General features: G+C 42.8%; 1 protein-coding gene across 2 annotated transcripts in view; it reads left to right on the forward strand.

Moving 5' to 3' along the window:
• Positions 1–229: 229 nt before the first annotated feature.
• The window catches only part of exoc2 (exocyst complex component 2), a 118,757-nt gene continuing 103,067 nt past the window's right edge, over positions 230–15,919 (forward strand). Inside the window, exons 1-2 of one of the 2 annotated variants that reach the window (XM_084164422.1) lie at positions 230–309; positions 12,884–13,049. In XM_084164422.1, coding sequence (XP_084020548.1) covers positions 12,932–13,049 — 118 coding nt within the window. In that variant the 5' untranslated portion in view covers positions 230–309; positions 12,884–12,931. The remainder of the gene's footprint in view (positions 310–12,883; positions 13,050–15,919) is intronic. The other variant, XM_084164423.1, reaches the window with a different exon arrangement.

Raw genomic sequence — 15,919 nt, forward strand, 5'->3', positions numbered from 1 at the left:
GCCAGCACTGCTGTTAGTGGCAAGAAGGAGAGGTTGACAGTCCACAAACAAACATGTTTATATTATTTTCATGTTCTTTTATAATCAGATATATATACAGTAGTACAAATGCATTTTACCTATAGTGTTTTGAGGAAATATTAACACCATACAACATTTTACTCACTCAACTCAGCTATTGTGAGCTGATGCTCTGCAAAGTAGAGTGCGTGATGACATCATCACCGACTGGTCGTTGCAGGAAGTGGCAACCTGGAAGTTGATTTCGGAAAAGGTTAGCTGGAGTTTTTCTTTCAACTGTTCTGAATTGTAAGTTACCCTATGTTATCTATTTATTTGACATAAATATTAAATATTTATTTTACCATTCGAGTCATGGTCTTAGTTAGTCTCACTTCGCAGACAGTTCAGAAGAGTGTTTCAGTTCCAGCTAACGTTAGCTAGACAACTCGATAGTTAGCTAGCTAACAGTGTCCAGCTTCGAATGTAGTCTTCAAATCGCAAGACGGTCTCATGTTACTATGTATGTTTGTCTGATGGTTGTTAAGAGTCTAGGTATTTATTTTGGCTGGCAGCGAACGAACTTGAGAAATGTTTAGCTATTAACGTTAGTTGCCCTAGCTAACTACTAGCTCTGTGTCAGCTGACCTGTCAAAAAAAGAAAGAAAACCTTGCTCACCTTTGACTGTTGACATACTCACAGGGATGTAATCATTAGTCGTTTTACAAGTAAAACGATCATTTCTATTCGACAAATTGAAGTATGACCCTCCCTGTTTCGTCTGCTTCTCGAAACATTTTGCGACAGAGTCGGCGTAATGAATACGCACCAGGTTTCGCATTCAAGGGGTCATTGACCCATCTACCTGCCTACCTGGGAGGGTCTTGCCAAAAAGAGAATTAAAAACTCAGTGGTCTTGCTTACAGCATTCCTTGGCTTACAGGGGTACTACTGTAGCCTAGGCCTATGTAGCTACCCTCTTTTTGAATCCGAGAGTGTATAGAATTGCAAGAACCTACCGGCACTGCAAAGACTCAGGTAAGCAATACTTTCCTGTGGATATTTTATCTCCACTTCCTACCGTCAAAAGGACCAACAGCACAGACAACAGGTAAAGTAAGTGTACATATAATTGTATTCAACATTCTGGCTTGTAGAGACTATTTTTTAGGGCGACTTCTTCAGTCTGAATTACCATGGGGTAACCATGGTAACAGGCTGATGTTTAGGCAAAGGCCTATGTAATGCTAATCTCATGAAATACACTGTTTGGGCTATAAATGCAAATTTGCCTCTGCAGATTAGAATGGAAACAGTGGCTTGTCAAACCAATAGCCATTTACCCTTGTTGTTTTGTTTTATTGATGGGTACCCTGACTGGCCTCAATACCGATCACTGCTGTATCCTTAGTAAACTGCTAATGCCCCCTTTCTCAGTTTAACAGCCCTGCTACACTGCAGCCATCAAGAGCCCGACATTGCCATCAGCCATTGAGGGAATGCTTCTTTTGAAATCAATGACAGCTGCTATACTGCTTGTGTTGCGTCACGCCAAGGTTCAATTCTCGATGGCTGACGCCTGTTGAAATAATGAGAAATAAAGTTGATTTCGGTGAGTTTCTGTGTAACAGATAGAACGTCACATTGATGGCAACGCTTGTAGTGTAGCTGAAGTGTTACTGTGTGTGTGTGTGTGTGCACGTGCCTGTGTGTGTGTGTGTGTTCCCCAAGCCTCCAACCTTACTTGTATGATTTACCATTCATGGCAGTGACAACAATAGAAGAATGTTGAGAATGTGAAATTAACATTATGAAAATGTTTGCTTGCAACAGAGCGTAGTTAGGCTGAGCCCACACTGTAGGGCTGTTTGTCTTTCATTATGGCCAGTTACTGCATGATTACGCCCCATCAGATAGAGCCTGACGTGATTCGCCTGCCCTGAGGCACTGTCCCGGCCTCTGCACAGTCGCCAACCCTGATTGTCATGATTTTTGTGATTGACATTTGGTAGATGATCCTGCTGCACTGATACAGTAGCATATTGTTGTGTTCTCAATCATCCATAATTGGTAGCTAGAAGGTCAGTGTTTTGGAACTGTAGTATACAGATCATTGTTATGTTAGCGCTAGGCTATCTTTAGTCTCCTTGGATCCAATTTTAACTGCTTCATCAGACTTCTGATCTAAATGAGACTTTGCAATAGCCTACATTTATGTAAGCTACTTGTAAGCTTTTTTTTTTGTAAGATTTTAAGCTTAGATATCATCAAAATGATGTAGGACTAAGTGTGGCGGATAGGCAAGCAGCTGCCTTAATGTATCAGAGCCCCTAATTTTTAATGTTGGATCAGTGTTGAGGGGGTCTTCTTATTGGTAGAGGCACATTACCCCTGCTGTGTTACTCTCAGAAATGAAAGGTCAGAGCACAGACCCTTGTTGCTGTGTGTGTGTGTGTGTGTGTGTGTGTGTGTGTGTCCTCGCGTACTGCACACTGTGTGCTGTTTCAGCTGGAGCATTTGGGAGAGAGAGTGAGACTGCACAGGCAGCTCTTTCCCTTGCTGCTCTACAGCTTAAGGTATCACAAGCCATGTCCTGTTATCACACCTAGGAATACAGTATGTTTAACAACAACTGGAAAATGAAGACTAACAGTAATATAGGTATGGTAGTCCTGTGTTTCCCCACGCTGCTTTATTAAAGGATCTGAATTCTTGCGTTTTGTGTGCATGTTGTGTGGGTGGGTGTGCAGGCCTATCAATTACTTTATTATTTTGAACGATTTTTTGAAATTCCCCCAAAATATAAAACCTTTCTTACTGAACATTTTCTACAACTTTTCACACTGTGTGTGTGTGTATCATTCTGGGATTGACACATAGCATGTCACAGGAAATCAGAGCAAAGCTGTCTCTGTCTCTCTGTGGTTGAAGCCTTTAGGACCCCCGTACCTCACCCCTCACCCTTGACTACCACCCTCCTCCCTGGGGAGGACACAGGGCCATTTCCTGCCCCCTCACGGGGCGATAATTGGAAATGTTGGGTGGGCTGGCCGGCCCCTGCTTGTTTGTTTTGGTGGAATGCTCGACAGCGGGTTATATTTTTGTGGCACTTTCTCAGCAGTGGTTGCTGCTTTAGGGTTAAGCCAGGGTTGGTTGAAGCAGAGCGGTTACAGCAGGGGTGGGAGGGTTGATGCGGGGCAATGTTTTTGGAGTGGCACTTCTCTCTCACCCCTGTCGTCCCTCCTCTCTCTCCACTCTCCCCCACCTGTTGGCCGGCCCCTCTCATAGACAGGCTCCTTGAATAGTTACGGTGATTGTGAGTGAAGGGTTCTGTTTTTGGAGAGTGGCACTTCTGTCTCACCTCTGTCATTCCTTTTCTCACCCCTCTCCCCCACCTGGCTGGTAGCCCCTCTTTCTCCTCTCCCAGTTCCCCCTGCTGACAGGCTTGTTTGTGGGCCATTGGTTTTCACAGTCCTTGGGTCAGTTCCCTGACCCAGTCAGACCACAGGGTAGTCCAGGACAGACCACACTGGAATCTGGGAGAGGGGAGCTGGGGAGCTGGGGAGGGAGGGGTGATAAAACAGTAATAACCCTGTAATAACACAGTAATAATACAGTAATAACACAGTAATAAGTAAGGGATCATCAATGAGGGCTATGCATTCTATGGAAATGAATGAACGACTTGAAAGGTGTATTCCACGATGCGCTAGCGGAGTGGAACTCACCTATCACGGAGTTGCATTATTTTCCAGAGAACGCATAGAGCCCTGAGTTGATTATCCCTTTTATACCATGGCTATAATTTAACACATTTGCCACTAGAATGTGTTCATTTGCCAGTAGAAAGGTGTTCAACATCCACTGAAGTAGCTAGCAAGTTTACTATAGCTACAGTAGTTGTCATGGTAACTAAACAAACATACTTGCTAGTTTAGCTAACCAAACCATCAGTCCTAGCTTGCTATTATAAAAATCTAATTCAACAATACCAATAATGTTTTCAATTCGACTTTTGCTTTCAAAAGCAGCTCAAACAAAACATGTAAGAATTAACTATAGCCGTTGACTATAGCCGATATACTGTGCATTATAGTGAAATAATGCACGCTCTAGAATGCCGTTCAAGCCAATAAGAAACACTATTCAACAATGCCATGGTACAACCCTGTAACAACCCTGTAATAACATAATACACTAGCAGAAGGAACCACTCAATTCACTGTTTGTTTGCAATTTATGCTAAAGGAGCTGTTTTGGTATTGTACAGTTTAATAGGTCTAGTCTGTGGTTTTCTGTGAGAAAAAAATGAGAATTAGCACTAGTTCCCAGTTCTCACGCTCATCATGATGATCCATGTTTTTGTATGTAAACAAAGTTACTGTACTTGTGACAAGGCATTACCAAGGTTTAAACCCTGTCTCCCCGTGGCATCTCATTCTGTAGCTTTCTGTCTCCACATCTTAAATCCTCTACAAACATCAGCCTGCATTCATACGCCCACATTTCACTGTTCTGTTTATTTATCCAGGATTCTGAGAGGAGAAATTGGTGCCTATGCTTAAGTTAGATCTTAAAAATATAATTTCAGACCAACAAACAGACAGAGAGCCAGCCAAAGGATAACAAACCGGAGAGGAGACCGAGGGGATGGAGAGAGCCAAACCCAGACGCCAGATCCCTGATGGCTCTGGTCTAGTCCTCTCCTGGAACCTCTTACTGTCCTGTGTTGGGTTTGGCTGAGAAGTGCTGACTCATTGTGGAAGGCTTGACTGGCAACAGATTCGACAACAAGAAATGTCTGTCTGCCCAAAAACATAAATGGCACTGCAATGACAACATATTACGAGTCAGATTATTTGGTTGTTTGTTTTACACAATAGTGCTGATTTGAATTTGTCTATTTGTAATGGATTCGTGCCTCATCAAATGTAATGTTTGATTCAAAATAAAACTAGCCTATGTATTAGCCTTGTTGTCAGTCTTCTGAACCTTATTTGATCCCATTACTTTTCCTTTAATGCACACATCAGAGAGAGTGTAGCCTAACTGGTGCTGTCTGTGAAATACTTGGCAGTGTTCTCTCTCTCCCCTGCCAGTCTGCCACTGAGGGCCAGTTCAAAGCAATCTGTAGTTCTGGTGTGAGTTTTGAGTGAGGAATGGTTTCTTAAATCGCTGGCCTGTCCGATCAGAGATCAGAGCCAGTTATACCAGGGCCATGATGTTTGGCCAGCTCTGTGCATTCAGACTGAGGGGATCTTTGATGGAATCTGGTGTTTGTGTAATGTTGGGGGGCTGAGGAGAGTGTTAGCATGGGGTACTGGGGAGGCTTAGTGGTAGCAGCGCTGATGGGGAGGCAGGCATGGCGGTGTCGGGGTCAGACGGAGAGGCAGGCATGGCGGTGTGGGGGGCAGACGGAGAGGCAGGCATGGCGGTGTGGGGGGGCAGACGGAGAGGCAGGCATGGCGGTGTGGGGGGCAGACGGAGATGTCTGAAAGGGTCCCTTTGTGCCCCTAGCCCAGACCATCACACAGAACACACACCTAACCCCCTATCACCTGTCAATCACTCCTATATGGGGATACGAGAAACAGTATAGTACATAGAGCTCAGACCAGAGCGAAGTGGACCACTACACTACACACTATATGTCAAATTCAGAATAGGCAGGCCTGTTGTGTGTACAAGCTCAGTTTGTAAACTCAGCCCATTGCTGTCTCCAGTAGGGATATCCCCCTGACAGCCAAGGGGACACCTCTCTGACCACCCCCTCCACCCTCTGTAACCCCCCTCTACCCCCCAGGTCCTTCTCACAGTGACTCCGTCCTTCTGTAGCAGTAGGGAGGGATGGAAGGGACTCATGTTGGAAGTAGTAAGAAAGTTTAGGAATAAATGACTTAAATAAACCACTTAAGGCCTACGTTTGGGAGCAGTAAGTGAAGTCACCCCCCTGTCAAGCCGCTGCTACCCCCTTCTCGGCCCCTTGCTCTCCCCAGAACCCTTCCTCCTATCCAGTTCATTAACCCAAACAGCAGGGGAAAATCAGCCATACCCCTAAAACCCAGACAAGCTCTCAGAGGGGGGCCAATATGACAGACTGATGATCAACACGTGCTGTGTGTGCTTAAATGCTGGCTTGTGGGTGGGTTTGTTAGGGCACGCATCCTAGGCTGTGTTAAATATATATTCAAATGTACATATCTATCACAATACTCTTATTTGCTCTCCTTAGCTTCCATATGCCTCTTTCTAAAACAGAACAATGTCCTGGCATCGTGTGTGGGGTATATTATTTGAAGTGTGCAAATGTCCTAGGGCATAGGCCTATATGGTTTTCATATGTTCTTAAATATACAGTATAAATATACAGTATAAATACTTCCTATGAAAAAAGCCATAACTCATATTCAGCCCATTCTACGGCTGGCTGTGTCACAAATTGCACCCTACTCCCTATAGGCTAGTGCACTACCATAGGGCTCTGGTCAATAGTAGTGCACTATATTAGGAATATGGTGCCACGCAACTTGGGCTACATGCACTCTTCCCTAACCAGAGAGCTCCTTTCTCCCTGGGCTTGTTAGCTCTGTTTCTGTTGCTTATCACGACCTAGTAGGCTCTAGTGTGACAGAGCTACCAAATAGAGGAGGGGCAGTCACTCTGTTTATAAGTCCCTCTCCAAGTAAAACAAACCTGCCTTTTTAGCCCAATTAGAACATAAGCACTGAGGGAGCAAGACGTAGACTGGGAGATGTTGCCTAGGGCAGCAGGTAGCCTAGCGGTTAAGAGTATTGGGCCAGTAACTGAAAGGATGCTGGTTTGAATCCCTGAGCCGACTAGGTGAAAAATCTTTCTATGTGGATTAGAGCGTCTGCTAAATGACTTAAATGTAAATGTATAGAGAGAGAATGCTTCAGCATCCGTAATGTGGCCAATGAGTAGGAAGATGTTTGATAATTAAGTGATAATGCTTGAGAAGCCAGTGTTTGGAGGATATTGGCACGGGTGTTGATTATCACTTCATTATCAAACATCGTCCTACTCATTGACCACATTACGGTTGTTTTACCAACATATTCAAATAATGATTAACATATTTTCGTTAACTTTATTTTGATGAATTTATTCATACTATTTCATCCTTCCACAAGATATAGTCCCGGCACAAATCTAAGGTTGCTACCCAAGCCGGCTCATTCGTTCTATCGGTTCATTTACCAGAGACGCGACCCAGTCGTTAAGTCGTTGGACCGGACCCAGTCGTTCGTTCTAAATGTTCCATTGCCATACTGGCTGGCAACGTTCTTATCCCTTGCTTACTAGCTAGCCCAACTATGGCTAACTTACAGTCATGTCAAACCGTGCAGCCCGAATAACAGCAAAGTAGCTGAATTTGTATTTGTTATTATTAAGCTGTTTTCTAGTGACATTTATTTGGGCACATCCATAAGAATGAGCTAATGATGCACGAGTTCACCTGGCATAGAAAATGTGCTCTCTCGTCAGGACACTGTTGTTCAGAGGAGCTAGCCAACAACACAGCTAACACAACACCAACACAGCTAACACAGTCAATTCAAACTGAAGCTGGAAAGACTGCAAACTAGCTGCGCTTTGTTTCGTTTCACCTGTTTTCTATTGAAATGTCTTTGTATATCTATTGACATTTCTTTTTACATACCATAAAATTATGCTGATTCATGATTTCGACTGGCTGAGAAAATCTGCCTGCCTGTGTGTCTCATCCCGACTCCTGACACATTCATTACTATGGGACAGCTGTTGATCGAATTTCAATACTGAAACAATGTTGCAAATGTCAGAGAGACAGACTGCAAGGTTTATACAAATCTCCACTATTGAAAACCAATTGCTAGTCTAAAAGAAATGGGAGATAATTTCTAAATGCTTTTTACAGTGGAGATCAAGTTTATAAATTGTCTGGCTGGGCAGTGAAATGGAACCGAGTCAATAGGCATTTCAACGTCATAGCTTTAGCCAGTGGTACCTTGTGGAATAGACACCGGTTGGAATGTGGTTTTAACGAATCAGCGTCCAGGATTAGAACCACCCGTTGTATAAACACAGGATAAACAACAAGAATGGTAAGAAGAAACAGGCAGAGAGAACAGGAGAAAGCGGGCCTTAACTGCCTTTTATATGACTTTAACTGTTATTACTGTACTGTGTGCAGTGTCCCGTGTAGCTCAGTTGGTAGGGCATGGCGTTTGCAATGCCAGGGTTGTGGGTTCGATTCCCACGGGGGGCCAGTATGAAAATGTATGCACTCACTAACTGTAAGTCGCTCTGGATAAGAGAGTCTGCTAAATGACTAAAATGTAAAATGTAAATGTCTCTAGCCTACCTTTGGTTTTGAGGTGATTCATTGTAGGCTGTCAAAAGAGGGTCCTTTAGTGCCACCTAGAGGATTTTTGTAGAACTAATAAACAAACACACTGCTGTAAAACAGTCTGCAGTGCAGTCATGCAAATACTGTTGCTTAGCTTACCTGTTTTTTCCCCTTTTTTCAGTTACAGTATGACTCATGGCAATAAACAATAACCTAGGGAAACCTGAATAGGCATTCCTTTCTCTAATTCTGGAGTTCCTTTTGATACAGCTTAGTTTTGTTTCTGCTCCTGTCATATATCTAAGAGCTTGGTCAATATAATAGACGTAGTCCTACATAAAAGGTTTATTCAAAATGTAACGTCTATGCCTTAATTGTCACTGACAGGGTTGTTCCACTAGCTTGTGACATGTGGCTTGTGCAAGCGCCTCCTTTCTCTGTCTGTGTGTGTGTGTGTGTTACAGAGCGGAGGGGTCTGGGCAGTGTTCCCGTGTCCATGCATGGCCCCCAGAGTAAAGTAAACACAGCGCTCTTTTCTCATCCCAGCCGTCAGCAGGCTCTCCTCAGGCCCGAGCCAGAGACCACACACCCGGACCACACACACACACACAAACACACACACACACACACACACACACACACACACACACACACACACACACACACACACACACACACGCTGCCCAGACCCCTCCGCTCTGCTCCGCAGCACAGATCCCTCCACATACTCTCTCACATACACACAGACCACACAGCGCCAGCTCGGGTCCCCTCGCACGCAACTGAGCAGAGCTGTCAATCTGCCCAGCCTGTGTGTGTGTGTGTACCCAAGATGGGGATAGAAACACTCCTGTTGAGGAAACACAACAGTTGTAGAAGAAGAAGACAGACTAACCCCTATATTCCCCACTGCCCCCTCCACTCAAACTCCCCTTCTAAACATATGGGCTTGATGAACGACAGACGAGGGGCTTGTTTAAGGCCTGTTAGCCTCTTATCTTCTCCGTGTCAGATCCCCTGCCCCTAGATTTCCTCTGACTAGCACACTGCAGCGGAGGTTAGGTTAGGCTGCATGAGTTGGGCCTACATCCCCTTTGAGCTATCAGACCCCCATCTCTTTAAGATGTCATTGTGTGTGTGTGTGTGTGTGTGTGAACTCAGATTATAGCCTAGTAGAATTGCTGTTCTATCATTCTGTGTGTGTAGCTAGCTAGGTGCTGTTATGGACTGGTTAGATGTGTGCTTTTGTGAATGTGCTGAATCATTTTACATGTTGTATCTTTTGTAAACTTAGCCTTATTAAACTTGTTCAGTTTATCAACAAATATTCAACAAGTGTAGGTAAATGTACACTCTGAGATGTTGATGATGTTGCCACAGATTTGCTGCATGGTGATTGGTTCCCTTGTTCCGTGTGAGCTCCTGCCTTGTTTGTAGAGAACGTGTTTTGGCTTTAGTATTAGAAAGCAAAGTGGTTACAGAGAGGCACGGTTGTTCAACCTCAACCAGACCTGGCAGCTATTTATTAACACACATCTGTGATGAAAAATGTATTGGACACCCCTCGTTCTACAGGCTTTTTAGATCTCCTCAAATCCGTTAGTAACACATCTATTTTCCTCCTTTTTAATTTTTTAATATTCTAAACAGTTTCACATTTTATGTAAAAAATGTACCCAGCTTTTAGCTGTTTCCTCTTCCACACTGGCATATCATCTCTACACAGGTGATTGCTGTTTGTTCTGTGTGTGACAGTGTTTTCTCTGGAAACATTTGTAGCAGTGGGGGAAAAAGGTCACAGAGGGGGGTTGAGGGGGGGGGCGGGAGATTGAGAAGCTCAGTTCTGGTGACTTTTTTAAAAAGGACATTCTACTCCAAATTGACTGAAAATAAAAGTATGCTGACACCATCTCAAATATAATTTCCACCTCCAGAAATGAGCCCAATAACACATTGGTAAAATGATTTGTTAAAATGATTTTAACATATTGGGCCATGTATGTAGCCTATGCATGGTCCATATTAACAGGTAAGCTATTAGCAAGAAACATTATCACCTGTAGCCCAACTGATGCAGCAAAGTGCAAATAAATAGGCTGAAGCATTGACCCAATTGGGCTATATTAGGAATGTCATTAGCCAGATCCCAAATGTGATCTTTTAACTAGTTATTATCCTATTGATGAATTTGTTGGCCCAAAAAACTTGCATTAGCACAGTGATTATGATGTAGGCCTACCTATTAGGGTAACTTGGGGTAACTCGCCACCCGGGGTAACACCCTGCCTGTACTTCTCACAGAAACCACTTCATGTCACAAGTTTTTACCCCACTTTCTCTGGTTGCCACTACTCTTGATCAACAAAAAATAATGTCTGTCTCATCACCGTTTTTTAAGTCATTGTTCAATTTAGCCCCACTTTCCCCTATGCACTGTGAATTGCAGAACAGTAAAATGCTTAACTATGTTTATCAGTTACACCAGTGGGCACCGGTGGCAATCAATAAAATAAAACCAAAAGCTTACCTTGACTTGTTGGATAACAATAGCCAGCTAGCTAACATAGCTAGCAGCCAGCTAGCATCCCTCTCTGTTTGAGCCGGGTGTTTGAGTAGGCTAAACTAGCTAGCTGCATTTGCTAGCTAAGTAAGTGAAAGTGAGAAAAATACAACGAAATATAGCTAGCTCCCTCGCTTCTTCATTTTTGAAGAAATTAATTTGTTCAAAACTGTTCAACTATTGTCTTTCTCTCTCTTTGAGTCAACTACTCACCACATTTTATGCACTGCACTACTAGCTAGCTGTAGCTTATGCTTTCAGTACTAGATTCATTCTCTGATCCTTTGATTGGGTGGACAACATGTCAGTTCATGCTGCAAGAGCTCTGATAGGTTGGAGGACATCCTCCGGAAGTTGTCATAATTACTGTGTAAGGGGGTGAGAACCATGAGCCTCCTAGGTTTTGTATTGAAGTCAATGTACTCAGTTTCCGTCCTCCTCTATCTGTCCTCAGGCTACACAATGGTAGTACTCTACAGAGTGCTGTTGAGGCTACTGTAGACCTTCATTGCAAAACATTGTGTTTTAATCAATTATTTGGTGATGTGAATATATACTGAACAAAAATATAAATGCAACATGTAAAGGGTTGGTCCAATGTTTCATAAACTGAATTAAAAGATCCCAGAATTTTTCCATACGCACAAAAAGCGTATTTCTCTCAAATTTAGTTCACAAATTTGTTCACATCCCTGTTATGAACATTTCTCCTTTGCCAAGATAATCCATCTACCTGACAGGTGTGGTATATCAAGAAGCTGATTAAACAGCATGATCATTACACAGGTGCACCTTGTGCTGGGGACAATAACAAATATAACAGGTCACTATAAAATGTGCAGCTTTGTCACACAACACAATGCCACAGATGTCTCAAGTTTTGAGGGAGCGTGCAATTTGCTTGCTGACTGCAGGAATGTTCACCAGAGCTGTTGCCAGATAATTGAATGTTAATTTCAATACCATAAGCCGCTTCCAACATCGTTTTAGAGGATTTGGCAGTACGTCCAACCGGCTTCACAACCGCATACCACGTATAACTACGCCAGCCCAGGACCTCCACATCAGGCTTCTTCACCTGCGGGATCGTCTGAGACCAGCAACCCAGACAGCTGATTAAACTGTGGAGTATTTATGTCTGTAATAAAGCCCTTTTGTTGGGAAAAACTAATTCTGATTGGCTGGGCCTGGCTCCCCAGTGGGTGGGCCTGGCTCCCAAGTGGGTGGACCTATGTCCTCCCAGGCCCACCCATGGCTGCGTTCTTGCACAGTCGTGAAATCCATAGATTAGGGCCTAATGAATATATTTCAATTGACTGATTTCCTTAGATGAACTGTAACTCTGTAAAATCATTGAAGTTGTTGCATGTTGCGTTTTATATTTTTGTTCAGTATAGTTTTATCTAAAAAGGATAACTTTTTTTAATGTTTCACAATGGAAATTTTGCTGAAATTCACTGAGGAGGATGGTCCTCCCCTTCCTCCTTTGAGTAGCCTCTACTGCTGCTACATAGCCTACACACACACACACACACACACACACACACAAACACACATACTTGCACCCGCTTTTCGGTCTCCTACACAAACACACGTTGTGTAGGTTAGGCTATGTGGAATCGATGAGGGAGAGCAGGTTTATTTATCCTACTCTCTGAGGTTTACATTCCTCCTTTCCTTTCCTCTCCCTCTTTCTCTCTCTCTCTCTCTCAGTCTGGTCAGAGCTCCTACCAGCACCCTCATGTCCTCCTATGATTGTAGACGTTGTAGCCTTCTCTTTCAAACTCTTTTAAATATAAGCCTTTTAAGATATTCTGCATAATAAAACATTATAAAGGTTCATACATGCTTATAAGTAATAACACATTAGCCTATAGCTGTGCTGTATACATTACAGGTGTGTTTCTGTATTAGACTAATATCTGTGTTACGTGTCCTTCTGTCTTTCCCCTCTCCCCTGCTGTGTTCACAGGTTGCTGACTGACTTTCTCCGTGTTCCTGCACACACGTGACCACCACCATGTCTCGTGCCCACCAGCCCCCCCTGGTGACGGGCATCTCACCCAACGAGGGCACCTCATGGACCAAGGTCACCATCCGAGGAGAGAACCTGGGCACTGGCCCCGCAGACCTCGTTGGTACGAGTATGACACACACATACACATGCAAGCACAAACGTACACACACACACACACACACACACACATACACTGTTATTTGCATTTGACTTCCGACAGGCATATCACTTCCATATAAAAAAAAAAAATAGATTGCCCACCTTTCTGTAATGTCATTAATTACTGCGGTTGTTTTTGATGCATAAAGTTATTCTGTTTGGTATGTAAGTGTTTTCACTGGCATTGACGATAATTGTTTGTGTGTGTTGTGTATGAGAGAGAGTGTGTTAGACAGAGTGTTAGTCTGTTAGTCTAAGGCTCTTCCCAGTCTGTGAGGTAGGGTTCATGCCGTTATGACCCTTCGTCAGAGTCAGACTGAGTGACTTTTATTAATTTACCCAGAGCCTGGCTAGCCTACAGTCTACCACAGAACACACTGGACCTTAGTCAGCCGTGGTCAGGCTCTGCTTACATTACACAGAGTGTTTGTTGCTGTTTATCAAATGAAAGGTTTTCATGACTTTATGAAGGGGAAAACACATTTTTAATGTTCAATTACTTTTCGTTTCTTTCAACTGAGTGAAACCTCTGCCTAATTCACAATTTTATATACCCGGCCAAGATAATTAATTTTAACCCATATTGATTTTGTTTAAAAATAAGACTGTGTATAAAGGTTTTAGGTCTACATTTAAAATCTGTGATTTAAATGCTGAAACAAATCATACGATGTCTGAACAATATGTTATTGCAGGTTTTTGGTATTTGTTAATTGAATTTAGGCCTAAAAGAGCATTTTCTAACCTTTGTGGTAAAGATGAATTTGTCAAAATGTTGAATTTAAATATTGTTAGAAGTTCTAATTACTGGACACGTTTGCTACAAAATTGTTTAAAAAAAATCGAATTTCAGCTGTATTATTGTCAAGGATATCAGGATATTTGGTTAGAGTATTATAGCAATGACGGGAATCTTTTATTAATATGGTAGTCAATATGTAGGGCTATCAATTATTATGATTTGTTGTTAAAAGGGAGACAATTTAACATATTTGTTACCACAAAAAATGATCAATTTGATACTCTAACTAAATACTGCATGTCCTGTTTTTATTAAATTTGATCAAAATGTAATTTACCAAAATTATTAGATGTTTTAGAATTATGGGTTAATTGTTTTTACAGAATTACAATAATTTGTTTTGTTTTAAATATATATATTTTTTGTTTGACATTTGTCATATTTGGCAAATTAAGTTGTGCTAGTGTAAAGAAAATAAACTGTACTTCCACAATTCTTTTAGCTGCTATTTCAAAATGCCTTATTGTGGAACATCCGTTGCTTAGAATTAAACTCTGTGGATAGTCAGCATTTATTTTGATGTAAATGCCCAGATTTTTTTGCGTTGTCAAAATGCCACCACTCATTTCCCTAGAATTTCAGTATTATTTTAATAAATTAGAATTAAGCCACCCACAAATGAAAACCAAAACACATGAACTGAGTGCGGCAGAAAGCCCCAAAACATGGCCTCACACACGACTGTGCACTTGGCAGGCTGAGCCCTGGCCAATGATTTATATCGACACTATATATACAAAGGTATGTGAATTGTAAGTGCTGTTATTGTGAAGTGGAAATGTCTAGGAGCAACAACGGCTCAGCAGCGAAGTGGTAGGCCACACAAGCTCACAGAATGGGACCACCGCTGAAGCGCTTACAAATCGTCTGTTCCAAACCGCCTCTGGAAGCAACGTCAGCACAGTAACTGTTCGTCGGGAGATTCATTAAATGGATTTCGATGGATGAGCAGCTGCACACAAGCCTAAGATCACCATGCGCAATGCCAAGCGTCGGCTGGAGTGCTGTAAAGCTTGCTGCCATTGGACGCTGGAGCAGTGGAAACGCGTTCTCTGGAGTGATGAATCACGCTTCACCATCTGGCAGTTCGACGGACTAATCTGGGTTTGGCAGATGCCAGGAGAACGCTACCTGACCCAATGCATAGGGCCAACTGTAAAGTTTGGTGGAGGAGGAATAATGGTCTGGGGCTGTTCTTCATGGTTCGGGCTAGGCCGCTTAGTTCCAGTGAAGGGAAATCTTAACGCTACAGCATACAATGACATTCTAGACGATTCTGTGCTTCCAACTTTGTGGCAACAGTTTGTGGAATGCCTTTTCCTGTTTCAGCATGACAATGCCCCCGTGCACAAAGCGAGGTCCATACAGAAATGGTTTGTCGAAATCGGTGTGGAAGAACTTGACTGGCCTGCACAGAGCCCTGACCTCAACCCCATCAAACACCTTTGGGATGAATTGGAACGCTGCCTGCAAGCCAGGCCTAATCGCCCAACATCAGTGCCCGACCTCTTGTGGCTGAATGAAATCAAGTCCTACAGCAATGTTCCAACATCTAGTGGAAAGCCTTCCCAGAAGAGTGGAGGCTGTTATAGCAGCACAGGGGGGACCAACTCCATATTAATGCCCATGATTTTGGAATGAGATGTTTGACGTGCAGGTGTCCACATAGTTTTGGTCATGTAGTGCATTTCTGACCACTAATGTCCCTGGAGCCTGAAATTAGCCTATTAGATGTTGGATAGCAACACGTGTGTGTTAGTGCATATACTGTATATTCAAACAAAACAACCAGTACAGAACAAAGGCAGGAAATGTGCTTTAATTTAATGACTGTTTTATTATTCACAGTTTGTTTCAATGGTTATTTGTTGATAATCTCTCACAGGCTTTTATGATGTTTGAGTACAGTCATCTGCAGCTCTCTGTCCAGTTCCCTTTGGTCAGATAAATCAGAGGTGGTTTCACTTTTTCTTCTCTCTCTCTTTCTCACTCTCTCTCTCTTTATTTCTCTATTCTCTCTAAACTTCTCT

Source organism: Coregonus lavaretus (assembly GCF_964263955.1).
Source record: "Coregonus lavaretus genome assembly, chromosome: 6".
Classification (NCBI taxonomy): Eukaryota; Metazoa; Chordata; class Actinopteri; order Salmoniformes; family Salmonidae; genus Coregonus; species Coregonus lavaretus.